At 41.4% G+C, this 15,979-nt stretch overlaps 1 protein-coding gene and 1 pseudogene across 1 annotated transcript; one reads left to right on the plus strand and one right to left on the minus strand.

Moving 5' to 3' along the window:
- The first annotated feature begins 1,025 nt into the window (after window positions 1–1,025).
- Window positions 1,026–4,784, plus strand: LOC110889723 (protein transport protein SFT2). Its single transcript, XM_022137282.2, has 4 exons — window positions 1,026–1,394; window positions 3,150–3,417; window positions 4,127–4,231; window positions 4,306–4,784. Exons 1-4 carry the CDS (start codon window positions 1,195–1,197, stop codon window positions 4,414–4,416), a joined length of 684 nt encoding a protein of 227 aa, XP_021992974.1. The 5' UTR covers window positions 1,026–1,194; the 3' UTR covers window positions 4,417–4,784.
- LOC110889722 lies at window positions 4,543–6,351 on the minus strand (annotated as a pseudogene).
- Between the last annotated feature and the right edge of the window lie 9,628 nt (window positions 6,352–15,979).

The following is a 15,979-nucleotide window of genomic DNA, read 5'->3' on the forward strand; positions in this document are numbered from 1 at the left end:
AACCGCAAAAAAACACTTGTATGTATCACCTCAGTAAGGCTATAGGGCGTGGAATAAAACCCCTAGGGGCTTACGCCACTTAGGCGACACATAAACGGGAAGTTTTATCGTTAACTTGCACAATGTGGAATAAAACTCATTTAAAGCCCCATTAATTATATAAAAAAAGAAAAAGAATTTGCAAAAAAAAAAAAAAAAACATTTGTGATTGGCTGCTCCCCACCTCTCCCCATTTAGCGCTCGACATCATCTTGGCGTAGCAGCCATAGCGCCCTCCTCTTGGCGGAACATGGATGGTGTTGGAAGCGCCACCCAATTGAAATGGCTAAAGGCGTTAGTCCACACCGGTTAGCCTAATATAGCTAATACGCAAGGTGGTTACATAACTGTCCGCCCAAACATTCCCGTCTTCGTTAAATCACGAATTCACTCAATGTTTTAAAACCGGTTTTTAAATCATACCGGGTTGAACTCTGAAATGGTTCAACCGGGTTGTACCTAGTGGTTCAATCGAGTTACTAGTTAACCCTACAATTCCATAAAATACAAAGCCATCTCATAAAACAATCCAATCTCAATTGGGAATTATGTTATTGAACATGGTTTTAACTAAAAACAACTATTTTCTTGTAAAATATTAAGCATTTTAAGAACATCTTTATTATTATAAACATTATTACATTGGAGAAGGTCGGTAACAATTTCAACAACGATGAAATATTAGAATGAAAGACACAAGGTTAATTATTGAAAATATGAAATGTCAATATAACATTAATATCTTGTTATATTTAAATTAGAAAATCAAATTTTAAGATAATGCAAACCGGTTCAACGGTTTGAACTGATAGAACCAGGTTTACCGCCGGTACATAAGACATACTATATTTGAGTTTTACCGGCCTTTATTATACTGGACTCATACGCGATATCCGATTTATCCGATAGGTTCATACCGGTATTCATAACATTGGGCCTTTATTATACCCAACCCGTGCATGATATACAGTTTAACCGGTATAACCGACCTCTTAATGCCGGTATTTATCCTAGTTGTCAACATAATAATTATTCTTAAATCACCGATCGTGAAATCGAACTAAAACAGCAAATCGTCGGTACCATAAATCTCAACCAAAGCCTCTGCTGTGAATAACCGAAAGTAATCGGGAATTCAACAGCGATCTGACAAATATGCACAAAACGGCGCAAGCATGGTTCACCGGTGGTCCGAGCCAGAAGAACAGCGATCTGACAAACCAACCACCTTCTCTTCTTGCTGATTGGAACGCTTACGCTGCATCTTCACAGTCTAATCAAGATCTAGATTCTTCTGGTCTCGGTTTCGATCTCGAAGCTGCTGTTCGAGATAAGGTTTCCGGCACCTTTAACGTGTAAGTTGTTATTTGATTTTGTATATTCGGATTCACATTTTGTTTTGTGTTTGAATTTGTAGCTTTATCTGATCCTGGCAAGCAATGCTATGCATCAAAACCTAAATATTGTAATTTAGGCTGAGATATGAAACCCTAGAAGTGATAATTGATGTTTATTTCATTAGTTTTGGTTTGTGAGATAAGGAATTATGCATAAACAAATTCATAGAGGTTTGCATGTTCTTAGGGTTTAGGGAATTTGTGTGAACTAGCATTCACATCCGGTCCATTAAAAACTGGTCGTAAGGGGTTGCGAGTGGAGAAGAGAGAAAAAGTTACTGTTTTCTGTAATTTTTTAATATATTTTGAAAGTGTTTGCGGGCGAAGGAGAGAGAAAAAGTAATGATAAAAGTATAAAAAATATTATTTAATTGAAAGGAGAGAGAAAATGAAGTTGTTTTTAGTGTAATTATAGTGTAAAAACTATGCAGTTAATGCGGTAAAATATCGGATATGGGTCAATGACCGATATTTGAGATATAGGTTATCTCAGTGAGATATCGGTAATTTTAATATAACGCAGAATTTATATGTATAGCAATTTAACACTAATAATTCGGTGATATATCGGTCAAATATCGGTGATATATAGGTTATATCAGTCAAATATCGGTGATATATCGGTCAATATCGCTGATAATATCAGTACCGATATTTGACACTGAAATATTACTAGGGGATCGATATGACCGATATAACCGATATATCACCGATATTAACTGCATAGGGTAAAAATGGTGGAAAGGATCTTGAATGCTCAAGATTGGAATATTGTGTAGTCAGACTAGAATATTGGTCGTTACACCTTTGATTTTGTGTGTAGTCAAACATACCTTTGATTTATAATTTGGATCTGTTAGGGCTGAAATGACACAATGTTCCCATGCCTTTGTAATGTTAGGGTTGATGATTTAGGATCAAGTGATTAACTTTTAAGCTAGAGTTGCAGGCTAAAAAGTAGATTAGGAAACTACTTGTGATAGGAATGAAATACATTCATCGTATGCGAATTTCAACTTGTTATGGAAGTATCATGATCGCATATTATAGCTGATTAACCTGATTAGGAACCTGCAATGGGCTGAGGCTAAGCGCAGGCTTAACAACTCAATATATTATGACCCCAAGTGATTGGAATGGCCGCCAAGATCATGTTAAAAGCCATTGCAACCTAAAATATAAATAACATCGGTATAATTCGTTCGTAGGAGAGTTATGCGTGTTTCACTTGACTTTTAATTTGTGTAATAACTAATAACCACCTTGGTTTAGGCCTCAAATGCCGAGGCGTTCCTCGAGGTACAACCAAAAGCTGCATCTGTGTCATCTTTTTATATATCGGCCTTTTTTTTTATCATGCAAACCATTCATAATCTCTTCATCCCTTTGGTTGTTTCTACGTATCACCCTTTTACAGAAACCAGTCTTGACCAAATTTGACCCAGATGTGATGAGGTGTCGCCTCAAGGCCCTGAGGAGTTTTACCGATCGCCTCTAGAACCTCACGTCTCAGGCGCTTTTATTAAAACCAAGATAACTACACTTTTTTCGTTGGTTGATTTGAATTTCAGATGTCTTTTATATAAACCATTATTCCCATGGTTGAATATGCAAGTGTGGTTTATATTTTATACCTTCTCTACATCTTCTTGTATGTTGTTATAATGCTACTGTGTGAATATTGAATATACTATCGTTTTTCTATTTTTATAGAGTTTCAAAGGGAGTGAGGGACATACCTGGAAACTTGCAATCTGCAACAAGCAATGTCCCAACTGGAAAATCTCTTATGACATTTGGAATCCTTCTTGCCATTGGGGTGTTCCTTGTGTTCATTGCCGTCACTGTGTTTCTACCGGTCATGGTGCTCGTGCCTCAGAAGTTTGCTATATGTTTCACTATCGGTTGTGCCCTCATAATCGCTTCGTTTTTTGCTCTCAAAGGATATAGAACCCAGTTCGCGCATATGACATCTAAAGAGGTAATTCAAACATCTCTCGGTCCTTCCCTGTTTAGAGTGATGTTTTCTTTGACTATAGGTTCAAAAACTTAGGTAGTGGTTGGTTTGTGAGTATGAAAACGAACAATGAAGGTATGACTTTCGTTCAAAATCAAAATGGTTTTAAACCCTTAAGTTAAAAATGGTTTTAAACGCGTAGTGATTCCTAGTTACAAATCAAACGCCCCTACGACCAATTAGTTTAACATGAAATGTTATATTAAAAAGAAAAAAAATATGATTGATATGATGTACCTTTCTAATCTTACTTGACACACTAGTCTTTGTTTAAAAATAATAGAGTTAACTGCCATTTTCGTCCATGTGGTTTCTCTAATTATGCTAGTCGAGGCCAAATTTTAAATTTGTACCACTTCCATCCCTGACATTCTTGAAACATGCCAGTTCCGTCCAAAAAAACTAACGTCTGTTAAAACCTGCTGGCATAATTGGACAAACCACAGGGACGCAACTGGCATAACAGACGTTAGTTTTTGGACGGAACTGGCATGTTTTAGGAATGTCCGGGACGGAAATGTTACAAATTTGAAATTTGAACCACAGGGACGAAAATGGAAGTTAACTCTAATAATACTGGACAAAAGTGTGTTGGTTCAACCCAACCCGTTAACATATTATTGCCACCGGCACACATTAACTGACGTTAGATATTTATACCTTCTCTTTGCAGAGACTCCCTATTACGTTAGGCTTTGTCGGCAGCATGGTGGGCACCATTTACGTTTCAATGGTGCTTCACAGTTACGTTCTTTCTGTATTCTTCTCTATGTTACAGGTAATAAGTCATAACCTATACTGTATGCATACACTTTTAATAGACCAATTTGATGATATTTACAATTCTGCCAGGTCATTTCATTGTCATACTATGCAATTTCCTACTTTCCGGGAGGATCGGCTGGCGTGAAATTCTTCACCTCTGCTATCACTTCTTCAATTCTTAGATGCTTTGGGAGGTGATGTTTGATTGTTTGCTACCGCCTGATGTTTATAAGTGGCGTGAAATTCTTCACCTCTGCTATGAGTAAACGTCCCTTTCTATATGACGTGCGGTGTTAAATGAAACTTCCATTCTTTTGTGCTGTACCTTTTACCGTGCACAAATAGATGTTACATTGTAGCCAGATTTGAACCTTACTCATAAACGACACAATTCTCAAGTACATGAATACAATGACACTGAAAAAAACTGTTCAAAGTACTGGTCCAGGTTCGATATAGCTCGTTTTAAAGGACGAATTTTGAGTATTGCTTGTTTTCAATTCATTGTTTTATGCTTGTATAATTTGGAGATTATATTGATTATAAAATGTGTTGAATTTTGGATATACTACAATCCAGTAGTTTGATTATTTAATTTTAAGTAAAAAAATTAGACGTAAAGTGGTCGCAAACTGGCCGCAAAATGGAAGTCCCAAATCCCTCGATTGCAATTTCATCGGCCGCAAAAAAGACGAAACACCTGGTATAAACCAGTTATTCTTGAAGAAGTAAACCAAAAGTAATGTGATGAACCTAAATGTATGACTCTAGACCAGAGTTGAAGTTATCGACGAAAACATCCATCTCTGTAGCAGACACGCACACGCCAATTTCTAGATCTTCGCTTGATTCTCTACGGGCGCTTCGATCGAAATTGTTTCATGTTTTATAGGCTTCCCAAATCCGAAATCTAAGTCGTAAAATTTGAGTTTTGGTGTTCCAGCAACCCCCATCACATTCGTTGGCCACCCATCCGGAAACAAATTCTCAAACGGTGAATAATCTTTCACGACTCCATCTTTATCGTTCAACGTCTTATGTAGATTCTCTCCGATCAATTTAGCGGCCAAGGAAACCTTCCTTTTCCTTTAGAATAGTGCTTCTTGCCAAAGAAAAACACGGCATGATGCAGTTGCCAAAGTAAGCAGCTGGAATCGGTGGATCCAATCGCGACCTACAATTGATAACGAAATGAAATAACATTGGCTCATCGATGTGTAATTTCGCTACACAGCTCCAGATATATGCACATGCTACGGTAAAAGATGATACATATGGTAACGCCGGAAATTGGGTTGAAACCAATTTTTTCAAACCATTGATCACGGTTCGGGCCAAGATAAACGTGGCTCGAACCTTATCAGTTGGTCCAGAAAGTCTTGGAACTTTATATTCTTCATTAAACGTTTCCACCTTCGTGTGCTTTAGATAATTTTCATCTAACTCGGGGTATTTCAACAATCTATCATAAATCGGCAACATTCCATTAGCCAAAAAGTTCTCATCAGAACCACCAGATCGAGCAATCGACGTCCACGCCTTGAGGAAACAAAACCTGGTGCTAGCGTCACAAAGGCAATGGTGATTTGTCATTCCGATAGAAATACCATAGTTGGGAAAAAGCGTCACTTGAACAGAGAAGACCGGGAGTGTAATGCAATCCGACTCTTTAGTGGTGCGTCCAAGAAGAGGTATAAGATGATAAAACTTGTCACATTCCCGAGGATGATTCCCGATGAAATCGTTGAAATCAAGATTACACTCGGCAAAGGTGATGTCAACAGAATCACCTTCAACATAACGAATTTCGGATTTTCTAGTACTAGTAGGGAATATGGCCAGTTTACCAACAAAAGGGAAAAAATGTTGAAGGGTGATTGATAAGGATTGTTTTAGAGTGGGAGCAATGGTTTCAGTGAAGTTAGTTTGAGTGATGGGGAGGTCATAAAAGAAGAGTGTGTGTACCGGATCAGGGAAACTTAACCATGCGACGTCGGAGAAAGTTAGTGGCAGCGACTTGCAGCCTATGGTGCACGGTGGAGGCGATACTTTCGACTGTTCAAGAACAGTCAAGGCAGAAAAGGAATTCATCGCTTTTCGATATCCCCAAATGAGTGGTGTCAATTAGTAAGTTATCAAGAAATGGGTGAGAACATAAGAAGAAATGCTAATTGTTGTATATAGTGGTTTGACAATCACACTAGAAAAGAGATTATGATAGCAAGTAAATATTGTTGCAAAGTAGTCATAACCATTTATGAGTTCGAATATGTGTTGCAGCACGTAACATGGGGGGACTACAAGTACAAAATGATGATTATGTTGTGTGTAATGTACATGGTTGCAAAAGTCGCTAGGCGCTCCCTAGTCGATCGATCAGGAAGTTGAGAGTACTCCGGTCTAGGCGGAGAGTACTCGGGGAGTACTCGGACATGTTAAATTATAAATAAATTTGTCACACCCCCAAAATCCACACGCGGAGTACTACCGCTTGGGAGCGTGACTGACCAGGATCAAGCCACCAATCATATAGAACAATGTATATAGTAAAAGTAAATGTCATTAAACCAAACCCATCCATATGAAAGGTGTTTAAAACATAAGTAATAGTTCAACGTTTAGCGGAAGCAAATAAGTAAAAGCCCAATCATAAATAAGTATATAATGTCATAACGTTCAATCATAGCATTCACGATCCTTGTCCACAACGACTTGCTCCTCCCTGTGCAAGCTCCATATGTACCTAAGGTCTTGCAAGGCATGCATCAGAGAGTCAACAACTAGTTGAGCGAGTTCACAGAAAGTAAGTTCGTAGCAGTAATTCGTATGATCATTTAGTGGGGGCTTCCCACGTATGTATGTACTAATAGTGGGGGTTTCCCATGATTATATTTATTACTAATGGGGGCTTCCCATGTTTATCCTTACTAGACTATTGTAACCATGTGTTCTTCTTATCCGAGAACAGGAATACGTACAAGGTCACGTAGGTTTTACGTGAGTGCCCTTCCCCGAGGACAGTGGTACGCGTGGGGTTTACGTAGGTTTTACGTAAGTGTCCTTCCGACCCGGAAGACAGTAGTAGGTATGAGTTTATGTAGGTTTTACGTAAGTGTCCTCCCGACCCGGGAGACAGTGGTAGATACTAGTTTACGTAGGTTTTACGTAAGTGTCCTGACTAACCTGAGGACGATGGTATATAGTCTAGCAATAGTGTAAGTACGAGTAATTATCCAATTCAAATCTTCCCAACCCAATTCCCAACCCAGGAATCCCATGCCTTGGCTGTGTGAACTCACCTTGGTTTGCTCGGTATGTTATTGCTTCTAGGGTTTATTAAATGTCTAAGTCCGTTACACACGACCTAGGATACATTGCACACGATAAGATGTAAGTGTTACATTCAAGTAGGGTTTACAAGTCTTGGTGTTCAATCGACTGTGTGTGATAATTGATTACATACTGACCTGACATGGTTTGCACATAAATACAGCAATATACAGCAATTACAGTAATATACGGTAATGTACAGCAACATACAATAAGTAACATTCAGTAACACACATACAGTGGTGACAGGATAATCATATTTCATTCAATATTAACTTGGTTCTGTTAACAAGTCAACATACTCGGACAAAGCATCCTTTACAAAGTCTGACCATGTCCACTATATCTTAAAACTCGGACCAAGGAGGCTTTAGAGAAACTCGGACCATGATGAGCATCAAAAGGTCGGATCCCACACCATCCTATAAAACTCGGACCACTAGTGGGGCATATACAAAACTCGGACAAGAAGTGGGGGGTTTCCTTACTTACAAACTCGGACAGGTGGGGGGGGGGGGTTTCCCTGTTCAAGAGTCGGACTAGAGGGGTGGGGGGTTAAAACTCGAACAAAGGCTTTAAAGCCTAAAACTCGGACCAATTCACATGCCATGAAACTCGGACTACTTATGTTTCTTGCCAAAAATTCGGACATGTAATACAAACAAAGTCGGACTACCCTTTATATCACATAAAGGTCGGATCTTGCAAGTTACTTAAAAAGTCGGACTACACACTTTACCCTAAAGTCGGACATACTTGCTTTAAATAAAATTCGGACCCTAACAATCATTATAAAGGTCGGATATTAGCAATCATCATAAAAAGTCGGACATATATGGTCACTAAAGGTCGGACCTATGCAAGCTAATAAAATTCGGACATCATGTATGTGAAATACTCGGACTATAATGCAAGTCTTATAAAAATTCGGACAAGGTGTAATCAAGGGTTAGCATCAATCGTGCAAACGTTCAACACAATGTAACAGTTACGCATACGAATAAGAAAACCCTAATTTCATTCATATAGACTGCAGAATCATAATCGATCAACCGATGATTAACAACAAACAATCATTACAGGAACAATCTGTCGAGCATACAACTAATCATATTCGTTTCTCAATAATCAGAATCAATAAACACAGAAACATTACATGTAGAACTAGGGTTTTTCATGAATCACATAATCAACGATTTACAACCAGCAATGATTAAACAATTACCTTGGGTTGATTCTAGATGAATTGAAAGACCAAGATTGATGCAAAAGACTTGTGCCAAAGATGAAGCAAATGATTGTAGGAGATGATCAAAGAATGTGAAAGTACGTGCTTAGTTTCTTGGGTGATGATTAGTGAAAGGGATTAGGGTTAAGAATGATTTTAGTTTCACTATTAGCACTAAGCACCCTAAAGAATTATCTATCACATATTGCATGTACAAGATATACAATTTACAGTTTCACCACCACAATTAAATATTTGTCAAATCATACACATAACCATGCACAAACACAATACACTTTATTGTATCGCAACGTATACAGTTTCATAGCAAACTAATTGTGCAAATAAACAACTGAACGAACAACGAACGTGCAATAAATGCGAAATTGGAATCTCGGAACTCGAGTTGTCACATTATCCCCAACTTGAAAGAAATTTCGTCCCGAAATTTAGCATGCGGTTACTGAGGAAGCTAGGTAAGTTGTTGTATCGTTTACTGATTTTCCTGGGGTGTCACATCATCCCCCCGTTGATTTGGAATTTCGTCCCGAAATTCTGTAGTAGTAGCTTCAGCCTTAGTAGTGGTTGCACGGTTTTTGAATAACTGGGGATACTTGAGTTTCATTTGATCTTCACGCTCCCAGGTGAGCTCTAGGCCGTGACGGGAATTCCAACGAACTCGAACAAGAGGGATTCTCGTGTTCTTGAGGACCTTAACATCCCGGTCCGTAGTTCAACTGGTTCCTCGACGAACTGCAACCGCTCGTCGATAGTGAGTTCTTTAAAAGGAACTATGAGGGTCTCATCTGACAGGCACTTCTTCAAATTCGACACGTGGAATACGTTGTGAACTGCACCGAGTTCAGCTGGTAGGTTTAGTCTGTAGGCTACTCTGCCTATTCTTTCAGTGATTTCGAACGGTCCGACATACCGCAGATTGAGTTTGCCCCGTTTGCCAAAACGAACTACACCCTTCCAGGGTGAGACTTTAAGTAAAACCCAGTCCCCGACCTGAAATTCCAATGGCTTCCTACGCTTATCCGCGTAGCTTTTCTGACGGTCGCGTGTTGCCGCCATGCGTTGTCGTATCTGTGCAATCTTTTCTGTGGTGTCCGCTATAAGTTCTGGACCCGTGATCTGACTATCCCCCACCTCTTCCCAACAGAGAGGTGACCGGCATTTACGCCCGTACAATGCCTCAAATGGAGCGGCTTGTATGCTGGTGTGATAACTGTTATTGTATGAGAACTCCACCAAAGGGAGATGCTTTTCCCAGCTGTTGCCGAAATCGATAACACACGCCCGAAGCATGTCTTCTAAAGTTTGAATAGTGCGCTCAGACTGCCCATCCGTCTGAGGGTGATAAGCTGTGCTCATGTCTAATCGAGAGCCAAAAGCTTTGTGCATTGCTTGCCATAGTTCTGATGTGAATCGTGCATCCCGATCCGAAATGATAGAGGTGGGCACCCCGTGCCTTGAGACTACTTCTTTCAAGTATATGTCTGCTAGTGTGGAAAACTTGTCTGTCTCTTTGATTGCCAAGAAGTGAGCAGACTTGGTGAGTCGATCCACGATCACCCAAATAGTATCGCTCCCACGCTGGGATCTGGGTAGGCTAGTAACGAAATCCATGGAAATTTCTTCCCATTTCCACTATGGTATCTTTGGTTGCTGAAGTAAGCCTGCTGGTTTCTGATACTCTGCCTTGACTCTTGCACAAGTCAAACATTTGCCGACGTAAGTTGCTATGTGGGCCTTCATGCTAGGCCACCAGTATGTAGTTCTGAGGTCGTGGTACATTTTATCCGAACCTGGATGTACCGAGTAGCGAGACTTATGAGCTTCATCCATCACAAGTTCTCGTAAACCGCCATATAGTGGAACCCAAATACGTCCTGTTACATAGTAGGCGCCGTCTTCCTTCTGTTCTAATCGTTGCCTTGATCCGCGTAAGGCTTCAGCCTTGACGTTTTCTCGTTTCAATGCTTCAACCTGAGCATTTCGTATCTGTGCAGGAAGATCAGACTGAATAGTAAGCTGCAAAGCTCGTACACGCCTAGGTAGAGTGTCTTTTCGACTGAGAGCGTCAGCCACAACATTGGCTTTGCCTGGATGGTACTTGATGGCGCATTCGTAATCATTAAGTAACTCGACCCATCGTCGTTGACGCATGTTCAATTCCTTCTGCTTGAAGATATGCTCGAGACTCCTGTGATCGGTGTAAATTGTGCACTTGGTACCGTACAGGTAGTGTCGCCATATCTTGAGCGCGAAAACAACAGCTCCCAGCTCTAAATCGTGCGTCGTATAGTTCCGCTCATGAACCTTGAGTTGCCGCGAAGTGTAGGCAATAACTTTATCACGCTGCATCAATACACAACCAAGCCCCTGTATCGATGCGTCACAATAGACCACAAAATCATCTGTGCCCTCTGGCAATGAGAGAATAGGTGCGCTGCATAGCCTATCCTTTAAGTACTGGAAAGCGGTTTCCTGGGAATCTCCCCAACGGTAGGTGACACCCTTCTGTGTCAGCATTGTAAGCGGCTGTGCGATCTTTGAGAAGTCTTTGATGAATCGTCTGTAGTACCCCGCCAAACCCAAGAATTGGCGTATTTCCGTTGGTGTACGCGGTGCAGGCCAGTTCCTAATCGAATCTACCTTGGATGGATCGACATGAATCCCATCCCTGTTCACCACATGGCCTAGAAAGTGGACTTCACGAAGCCAGAAGTCGCATTTTGAAAACTTGGCGTACAGTTGTTCCTTTCGAAGAAGTTCCAAGATAAGACGTAAGTGCTGCTCGTGTTCCTCCTGATTCTTGGAGTAGATCAGAATGTCGTCGATGAAAACGATGACGAACTTGTCAAGATAGGGTTTGCACACCCTGTTCATAAGATCCATGAAAACTGCAGGCGCGTTCGTAAGCCCAAATAGCATGACTAGAAACTCGTAGTGACCGTAGCGAGTTCTGAATGCTGTCTTGGAGACGTCCTCCTCGCGGACTCTCAGCTGATGATACCCTGACCTCAGATCAATCTTGGAATAGTAACTCGACCCTTGCAACTGGTCGAATAAGTCGTCAATACGAGGAAGAGGATAGCGGTTCTTCACTGTGACCTTGTTTAGTTCACGGTAGTCTATGCACATCCTGAAAGTGCCATCCTTCTTTTTCACGAATAATACTGGAGCTCCCCAAGGCGAAGAGCTTGGACGAATGAAGCCCTTATCCAAGAGCTCTTGTAGTTGCTTAGACAGTTCTTCCAGTTTAGTTGGAGCTAAACGATACGGTGCGCGAGCTATCGGTGCTGCTCCTGGAGCTAGCTCGACTTGAAACTCGACCTGTCGATGAGGCGGTAGACCAGGTAGATCTTCTGGAAACACTTGAGGAAATTCGTGTACAACTGGAATATCCTCTATCCTTTTCTCTTTCGTCGACGCATCAGTAACAAGTGCCAAAATGGCAGTGTGCCCCTTTCGTAAACACTTTTGGGCCTTCAAGAAGGAGATGATGCCAACCACAGCACCACTCTTGTCGCCTTGAACTTCGAGAGGTTCTTTACCAGAACGAGGAATACGGATGATCTTCTCTTTACATATGATCTCTGCTTGCTGCTTGGATAACCAATCCATACCAACGACGATGTCGAAACTACCCAGAACTATAGGAATGAGGTCGATGGAGAAAGTCTGACCAGCGAGGATAAGATTACAACCCTGAACTATGTGTGTGGCCTCTAGACTTTTTCCGTTAGCTAACTCTACGACATGTTTGGTGTTTAGGGGAGTTGGTGCACGTTTTAACATTTGACTGACATTAAGAGATACATAACTTGTATCCGCACCCGAATCAAACAAAACAGTAACGTAAAAGTCGTCGAGAAGAAACTTACCCATGACTACGTTAGGATCGTTCCTTGCGTCACCTCGACCCAGCACAAAAGCACGACCCCTAGCTTCATTACCGTTATTGTTCCCACCGTTGTTGTTACCATTGCCTTGGTTGTTGTTGTTGTTGCGATTCTGTTTCTGGTTTAACTGGGGGCAATCACGCTTGAAATGACCTTCAGCCCCACACTGAAAACATCCCCTGTTGCCCCGTTGTTGCTGCTGCTGCGGGTTTTGTGGAGCTGGTAATTGCAGTTGCTGGTTCTGATTCGCAGGCCGTGGACTCCTGCAGTCTTTGGTCTCGTGACCCATCTTGAGACACCTTTGGCAACGACCCTTGTTGCACTGGCCGCTGTGATGCCTGTTACAGTTGTGACACTTGGGGTGAGATCCTTGATACCTTTTCTGCCTGTGACCACCAGAAGATTGCTGACTAGGACTCTGGTAGTGATCAGTCTTCTACTGTTGAGCCTGAGACTGAACTGTTGCTGAACCCTTGCTAGAATCCCCATCCCATTTTCTCTTGTTGTCACTGGGAGTAGCAGAAGTAGTAACAGCAGTAGTGGTAGCACTGATGCGTTTTGGCAGCTTGTTCTGTTCCACTGCCTGATCCGTGAGGCGATGAGCGAGGCGTTGAATAGCCTGGATGTTCTCAAGATTAGCCGATGTCACATGGCTCTGAATCTCTGGTGCTAATCCCTTGAGATACAACTCGATACGCTTAATTGGAGGGTCCACCATAGTTGGACACAGCACGGCCAGCTCGTTTGACCTTTTGGTATAAGCTTCAATTTCTGACCCAGTCATTTTCAAATGGTAAAACTCATCTTCCAACTTGTGAATATCTTCCCATGTGCAGTATTCCCTTTTGATCAGTTCCTTGAAATCATTCCAAGGGGTGGCGTTAGCAGCTGCCAACGCTAGGATCTGTACTTGCGCGTTCCACCAAGTTAACGCGATTCCTTCCAAAGTACCAGTGGCGTACTTGACCCTGCGAGCCTCAGGGCATTCACACATTTCAAATACTGACTCTAGCTTCTCAAACCAATGGAGGAGTCCCACTGCCCCCTCGGTGCCACTGAATGTGCTTGGACGACAGTCCATGAAGTTCTTGAAAGTACAAACAGGCTGATGAGCGGGTTGACCTAATGTGTAAGAACAGAATGAGGTTAAACATAAGAGTTGTTTAGGAATGTAGGATCTAAAGATCCTAGGATGAGTTACGACTGCAGGGTATACCTCCTGCGTTTGCAGCTGCAAGTGCCGCAGCAACTTGTTCGTTGATAAGAGCCGTCAACTTGGCTTGTGTCAAGTTAATTCGTCCGGCCATTGATCTTCACCTGAAAGGCAATATAAGTGAGAAAGGTTCGCGAATAGTGCGATGACAGAAGAGTGTAAGCACACAAGTGTTCTCAAGCAATAACAAGTAGTGAGCAATGTAATCTAAGCATACTACGAGCAAAGTTCTATGTAGTTCTAGCAAGCAGGTAATAAACATAAACCTTATTACCTAGGATGTTGAGTCTTGCACGTGGAGCGAGGCGTCGTTGTGGATCGTTGAGCACTGTACTGATTATAGTCTGGTTTTAATAAAAACGTTTTCCCATATTAAAACCAAGTTCTCTATAACCAATGGCTCTGATACCAATCTGTCACACCCCCAAAATCCACACGCGGAGTACTACCGCTTGGGAGCGTGACTGACCAGGATCAAGCCACCAATCATATAGAACAATGTATATAGTAAAAGTAAATGTCATTAAACCAAACCCATCCATATGAAAGGTGATTAAAACATAAGTAATAGTTCAACGTTTAGCGGAAGCAAATAAGTAAAAGCCCAATCGTAAATAAGTATGTAATGTCATAACGTTCAATCATAGCATTCACGATCCTTGTCCACAACGACTTGCTCCTCCCTGTGCAAGCTCCATATGTACCTAAGGTCCTGCAAGGCATGCAGCAGAGAGTCAACAACTAGTTGAGCGAGTTCACAGAAAGTAAGTTCGTAGCAGTAATTCGTATGATCATTTAGTGGGGGCTTCCCACGTATGTATGTACTAATAGTGGGGGTTTCCCATGATTATATTTATTACTAATGGGGGCTTCCCATGTTTATCCTTACTAGACTATTGTAACCATGTGTTCTTCTTATCCGAGAACAGGAATACGTACAAGGTCACGTAGGTTTTACGTGAGTGCCCTTCCCCGAGGACAGTGGTACGCGTGGGGTTTACGTAGGTTTTACGTAAGTGTCCTTCCGACCCGGAAGACAGTAGTAGGTATGAGTTTACGTAGGTTTTACGTAAGTGTCCTCCCGACCCGGGAGACAGTGGTAGATACTAGTTTACGTAGGTTTTACGTAAGTGTCCTGACTAACCTGAGGACGATGGTATATAGTCTAGCAATAATGTAAGTACGAGTAATTATCCAATTCAAATCTTCCCAACCCAATTCCCAACCCAGGAATCCCATGCCTTGGCTGTGTGAACTCACCTTGGTTTGCTCGGTATGTTATTGCTTCTAGGGTTTATTAAATGTCTAAGTCCGTTACACACGACCTAGGATATATTGCACACGATACGATGTAAGTGTTACATTCAAGTAGGGTTTACAAGTCTTGGTGTTCAATCGACTGTGTGTGATAATTGATTACATACTGACCTGACATGGTTTGCACATAAATACAGCAATATACAGCAATTACAGTAACATACGGTAATGTACAGCAACATACAATAAGTAACATTCAGTAACACACATACAGTGGTGACAGGATAATCATATTTCATTCAATATTAACTTGGTTCTGTTAACAAGTCAACATACTCGGACAAAGCATCCTTTACAAAGTCTGACCATGTCCACTATATCTTAAAACTCGGACCAAGGAGGCATTAGAGAAACTCGGACCATGATGAGCATCAAAAGGTCGGATCCCACACCATCCTATAAAACTCGGACCACTAGTGGGGCATATACAAAACTCGGACAAGAAGTGGGGGGTTTCCTTACTTACAAACTCGGACAGGTGGGGGGGGGTTTCCCTGTTCAAAAGTCGGACTAGAGGGGTGGGGGGTTAAAACTCGGACAAAGGCTTTAAAGCCTAAAACTCGGACCAATTCACATGCCATGAAACTCGGAATACTTATGTTTCTTGCCAAAAATTCGGACATGTAATACAAACAAAGTCGGACTACCCTTTATATCACATAAAGGTCGGATCTTGCAAGTTACTTAAAAAGTCGGACTACACACTTTACCCTAAAGTCGGACATACTTGCTTTAAATAAAATTCGGACCCTAACAATCATT

The sequence above is a fragment of the Helianthus annuus genome, chromosome 11, assembly GCF_002127325.2.
Source record: "Helianthus annuus cultivar XRQ/B chromosome 11, HanXRQr2.0-SUNRISE, whole genome shotgun sequence".
NCBI classification, from domain to species: Eukaryota; Viridiplantae; Streptophyta; class Magnoliopsida; order Asterales; family Asteraceae; genus Helianthus; species Helianthus annuus.